Below are 5,424 nucleotides of genomic sequence, written 5' to 3'. Positions count from 1 at the left end.
CACCCGGGCCATGTCCATTTTCCCTCAGTATTCCCTGGATAACACCCAGGCCATGTCCGTTGCCCACCTGTGTGCCATCGTCGTGTCCTTCGCCCGCCTCAACTTCCAGCCCAGCTCCGGCGAGGAATTCTTCACCATGGTGACTTCCCTGGGAATCCCGGGATTCTGGGGTGCTCTTGGTGGGGGCAAAGACTTCCCACAGCCATGGATTCCATCCCCAAATCCCCCCCTCTTCCCGTGTCCCGAATCCCTCCCAGCTCCCCCTTTAGGCAGAGCCCCCCCAGCTCTCACCCGTCCTCGGAGCACAGATGTTCTCCTGGCACATTCCCACGGGGAAGGGGGCGTTGGATGGCTGGATCCATGGATTGAGGGACCGAGGGATCACCTGAGAGGGGCCCTAAAGCCTCCCCTGTGCAGCACCCTGGGGGGACAGCGGGGACACCCGGGCACACCCGTGGGTGTGGTCGAGCTTCCCTCCGTGTTCTCCCATCCCAGCTCCACGAGCAGCTCCAGGGGCAGGTGCAGCAGCTGGATCCTCACGTGCTGACGGACCTGGTGTGGTCACTGTGTGTCCTGCAGCAGGCCCGGCCCCCCTACCTGCACCAGGTGCTCAACCCTGACTTCCACACCCGCCTCCGAGGTGAGGGACCCACAGGGGGGGTGAGGGACCCACACGGGGGCTGAGGGACTCACAGAGGGGGGGAGGGACCCACAGGGGGGGCTGAGGGACCCACACGGGACTGGGCCCTCCAGCTGGGACCCAGGGATCCTCCAGGAGCTCCAGCCCTGGGGATGAGGGGGTTACCTGTCCACAGGTGGTGCTGGGGGTGGGTTACCTGTCCACAGGTGGTGCTGGGGGGGGGTTACCTGTCCGCAGGGGGGGGGGGGGGGGGTTACCTGTCCCACAGGTGGTGCTGGACAGGTGCAGCCCAGTCAAATTCGGTCCCTGCCCCCCCATGGCCGGGACCGGCCACCGGCTGCCACAGCAACCTCTGTGCCCACGAGCCCCAGGTCCCTGTCCGTGAGACCTGGGGGGTGACTCCCACTGGAGACACGAGATCAGGGAACGCTTGGGGCTGGGAAGGGCTTCCCAGGTGCTGGAGTTCACCTGTTCCCCCACCCCTGGGGACACAGCCCGTGTCCCAGCTGCCCCATCCTCACCCGGGGCTGGACAGCCCTCTCCAGGGGGAGCATTCCCAGTATCCCTTGTGCCTGTCCCTTGGTTCTCCCGAGGCCATTCCCCCCGTGCCGTGGGTGTCCCCTGAGCTGTCCCCGCTGTCCCAACAGGTGACACGTCCCCACAGGTGACACATCCCCACAGGTGACACGTCCCCACTGTCCCCACAGGTGACACGTCCCCGCGGGCGCAGAGCTCGTGGCAGAAGCTCGTGCACATCAACGCCACGGCCCGGCTGGAGACCCCGGGCTACCGAGGGCCCTTCCTGCCCCCCGAGGCGCTGGGGGGGGACGGGGACAGGGACAAGGACAAGGACAAGGCCACCCCCCTGCAGCAGGGGCTGCGGGAGGCGCTGCCAGGGGCCCTGGGGGGCCGCGACCTCGGGCGCTACGACGTGCACACGGTGTTCGGCTGGGACATCGGTGAGCGTCCTCTGTGCCACCCCCTCACCTGCCCTGGCACCCCCTGCCACCCCCAACCCTGCCACCCCCAACCCTGCCACCCCCAGCCCTGTCACCTGCCCCTGCCACCCCCAGCCCTGTCACCTACCCTCAGCATTCCCTGAGTACCACCAGATACCCCCAGCCCTGTCACCTGCCCCTGTCACCTGCCCCAGGCACCTCCAGGTACCCCTGGGTACTCGGGGCCTGTTGCCTTCATCTGGGCACCCCCAGCCCTGTCACCTGCCCCGGGGACCTCTGGACACCCCCAGCCCTGTCACCTTCCTCAGTTACCCCAGGTACTCCCAGCCCTGTCACCTTCACCTGGACAGCTGCAGCCTTGCTACTTTCTGTCACCTCCCAGCTCCCCCCGCCCTGTCACCTGCCCCGGGCACCCCCAGGTGCTCTCAGGTACCCCCAGCCCTGTCACGGCCCTGTCACCTTCCCCTGTTGTGCCCCAGCCATGTCACCCCCTGTCACCCCCCGCAGCCCAGTCAAATTCGGTCCCTGTCCCCCCGTGTCGGGGACCGGCCACCGGCTGCCACAGCAACCTCCGTGCTCCGAGTGCCCCCTGTCCCCTCCCGTGGGACAGGGGGACGGATCCCCCACGGACACATCCCTGCCCAGGGTTGGGGAGAGCCCCCTGACCCCCTGAGGGTGGCTCTGAGTGCCCACGTCCCCCATGTCCCCTCTGTCCCCACAGATGCCGAGGTGGTGCTGGACGGCGACAACAAACCCCTGCCCGTGGGGGACTTCACTGCCCCACACCTGCCCCACTCCCAGGGGACAAAGCCACTGCCCCCAGGGGCCAAGAGGTGGGCAGGGGACAGGGGGGACAAAGCCACTGCCACTGGGGACCAGGAGGTGGGGAGGGAACAGGAGGGGACAAAGGTACTGTCCCCAGGGGCCAGGAGGTGGGTGGGGAACAGAAAGGGGACAGTGGGGGGACAAGGAGTGGGGCAGGAGGAAGAAGAGAGGGACAAGAGGGGACAAAGGCACTGCCCTCAGGGACCAGGAGGTGGAGAGGGGACAGGAGGGGACAAAGGCACTGCCCTCAGGGACCAGGAGGTGGGGAGGGGACAGGAGGGGACAAAGGACTTCCCTCAGGGACCAGGAGGTGGAGAGGGGACAGGAGGGGACAAAGGACTGCCCTCAGGGACCAGGAGGTGGGTGAGGGTTGGGGGATTACTCGAGTTGGGGGGAAGGGGGGGACAGGAGCAGGAAGAGGAGGGGGGGGACAAGGAGGAGGACAAGGAGGGGGACAGGAAGAGAAGGAGGGGGAGAAGAGGGGGCAGGAGGGGGACAAGGAGAGGCAGAGGAGGGAGGACAGGAGGTGGCAGGAGAGGGACAGCTGTGCCCTGGCAGGGCTGGGGGGTGTGCCCGTGCTCAGCCCGGTGTCCCGTGTGCCCAGGCTGGCGATCCTGCGCTGGGAATTCCCGCAGTTCAGCTCGCGGGGCCGGGAGCTGCTGGGCCGGGGGGCCCTGGCACGGCGGCACCTGCGCAGGGCCGGCTTCCTGCTGGTGGAGGTGAGCTGGGAACGCTGGGCTGGGAATGCTGGGCTGGGAATGCTGGGCTGGGCACCCCCCGGGCACCCCCAGACCCCCTGTGTGTCCCCACGCTGCCGGGGCCACCGCTGACCTGTCCCCATGTGCCACATCCACACGGCGCTTAAACCACCCCCCCGGCCCTCTCCAGGGGGAATGTTCCGAAAACATTCCCCAAATGCTTCCCAAACACCACCTGAACGTCCCCAGGTGCCATCTGAGCCAATTCCCTCTTGGGAGCAGAGCCTGACCCCCACCCTGTGAGGTGCCCCCAGGACTCAGGTGTGGCCCCACCTGTGCCCAGCCCAGGGCACAGTCCCTGTGGCCACACCCTGGTGACACCAGCCGGGTGCCATCGCCCACCTGGGCACACCTGGTTCCGTAGGGATGTTGGCACAGGCACCTTTGGGGGGCTGCCAGCTCCTCCCTCCCCTGGGCTCAGCGGGGATGAGCCGCTGTGATCCCCCCGGGCCACCTGCCAGGTGACAGGGGGGGTGACAGGGAGGTGACACAGACGAGCTCTTAGAGCTGATCCCACGGGGTCAGCCAGGATTAAACCCCCAGGGTAATTATAGCCCTGGGGGGTGGTGACAGCCACGTGTCACCCCCCCAGTGTCACTGTCAGCCCCTGGTATCGCTGTCACCCCCCTCCAGCGTCACCGTCTCCCCTGGGTGGGTGATGGGATCCTCCAGGTGGGCACTGGGAGTACCCCAGGTGGGCTCTGGGACCCTCCAGGTGGGTGTTGAGATCTTCCTGGGCGGGCACTGGGACCCCCCAGCTGGGTGCTGGGCCCCTGGGGATCAGGGCGTGCTGGGGGCACAGCTGGGACCCCAGGTGGGTGCCGTGGGACAGGGTGGGCACAGCCCTGGCCCCCCGTGGCTCCTGTCACCCCTTCCCCCCCAGGTGCCCCACTACGAGTTCCTGGAGCTGAAGCTGGAGCGGCAGCGCGTGTCCTACCTGAGGGACAAGGTGGCCAAGGCCGTGGCCAGCGACATGGCCACCGACACGGCCCCCGACACGGCCGCCTAGCCCTGCCCGTGGCCACCTCCCCCGGCCAGAGGGCCGTGTCACTGTGCCAGGGTGACCAGGTCACTGCGCCGAGGTCACCGGGTCACCACGCCGAGGTGGCCGAGTCGCCATGCCCAGGTGGCCACGTCACCACACTGAGGTGGCCACATCACTGGGTTGCTGTGCCCAGGTGGGGCCAGGTGGCCACAGCGAGGTCACCGTGTCCCCAAGTGGCTCCAGCATCGCTGCTCTGTGTCACAAACGGCTCAAATAAACCCCAAATGTACGGGGACGGTGGCTGGGGCACGGTGACATTGGGGACAGGTGACATTGGGGACAGGTGGCACTGGGGACAGGTGACATTGGGGACAGGTGACATTGGGGACGGGTGACATTGGGGATGGGTGGCACTGGGGACAGGTGACATTGGGGACAGGTGGCATTGGGATGGGTGGCATTGGGATGGGTGGCATTGGGGACAGGTGACATTGGGGATGGGTGGCGTTGGGGATGGGTGACATTGGGGATGGGTGACATTGGGGATGGGTGGCATTGGGGACGGGTGACATAGAGGCCAGTTGGCATCAGTGCCAGGTGACAATGGAGCTGAGTGACATTGGGGCCAGGTGACATCAATGACAGGGGACATCAGTGCCAGTAGGTATCAGGGTGAAGTGACCTTGGGGCCAGGTGACATTGGGGCCAAGTGACATCAGGGATGGGTGACCTTGGGGCCAGGTGACATCACTGCTGGGTGACACTGGGGCCAGGTGACATCACTGCCGGGTGACACCAGTGTTGGTGGCACGTGGCAGTGCCCGCTCCTGGGTGGGACCCGCCCCCCGTGTCCCCCCCCCGCGTTCCATCCCCCTCTCCCCGTGCCCGCCGGTCTGAGCCGGGATCGGGATCAGGAGCCACCTGGCCTTTATTCCCGATTATCCCGGGATTGTCCCCGAGGGGGACAGGGATGGGGCCAGGGCCGGCCCCGGCGCTGGGTCGGGGAGCAGCGGCAGAGGGGAGGGGGCACCGAGGGGCACCGGGGTTTGGGGGGGTTCTCTCCTGCGTGGAGCCCCCACGGTGTCCCCGTGTCCCTCAGGCCACGTGTCCCCGCACACGGGGGGGGGGGACAAGGTGGCTCGGGACAACCCTCGGGGGTGACGCCCCGGGGCCGGGAGGGGCTTTAGGGGCGGATTAGAGACCACCTGGCCCGGGACCCCTCCGGCCCCCGGGGGGGACACGGCCCGGCTGGGGGGG

The 5,424-nt window shown here is 67.7% G+C and overlaps 1 protein-coding gene and 2 non-coding genes across 4 annotated transcripts in view; all 3 read left to right on the top strand.

Annotated features, from left to right (window-relative positions):
- The window catches only part of TBRG4 (transforming growth factor beta regulator 4), a 9,397-nt gene extending 4,935 nt beyond the window's left edge, over positions 1–4,462 (top strand). For both annotated transcript variants that reach the window (XM_027668586.1, XM_027668585.1), the window contains 6 exons: positions 29–139; positions 496–640; positions 1,348–1,599; positions 2,321–2,432; positions 3,029–3,143; positions 4,066–4,462. In XM_027668586.1, coding sequence (XP_027524387.1) covers positions 29–139; positions 496–640; positions 1,348–1,599; positions 2,321–2,432; positions 3,029–3,143; positions 4,066–4,191 — 861 coding nt within the window. In that variant the 3' untranslated portion in view covers positions 4,192–4,462. The remainder of the gene's footprint in view (positions 1–28; positions 140–495; positions 641–1,347; positions 1,600–2,320; positions 2,433–3,028; positions 3,144–4,065) is intronic.
- On the top strand, positions 924–1,057 carry LOC113959516. Its single transcript, XR_003531832.1, has one exon. It is a non-coding gene; the product is annotated as a small nucleolar RNA SNORA5 (small nucleolar RNA).
- On the top strand, positions 2,102–2,234 carry LOC113959517. The gene has a single exon (XR_003531833.1). It is a non-coding gene; the product is annotated as a small nucleolar RNA SNORA5 (small nucleolar RNA).
- Positions 4,463–5,424: the final 962 nt, after the last annotated feature.

Source organism: Corapipo altera, unplaced genomic scaffold (assembly GCF_003945725.1).
Source record: "Corapipo altera isolate COAL_440 unplaced genomic scaffold, ASM394572v1 257, whole genome shotgun sequence".
Taxonomy (NCBI): Eukaryota; Metazoa; Chordata; class Aves; order Passeriformes; family Pipridae; genus Corapipo; species Corapipo altera.
Note: the sequence above shows the minus strand (reverse complement) of the source record. Positions and strands in the feature narration are given on the sequence as shown.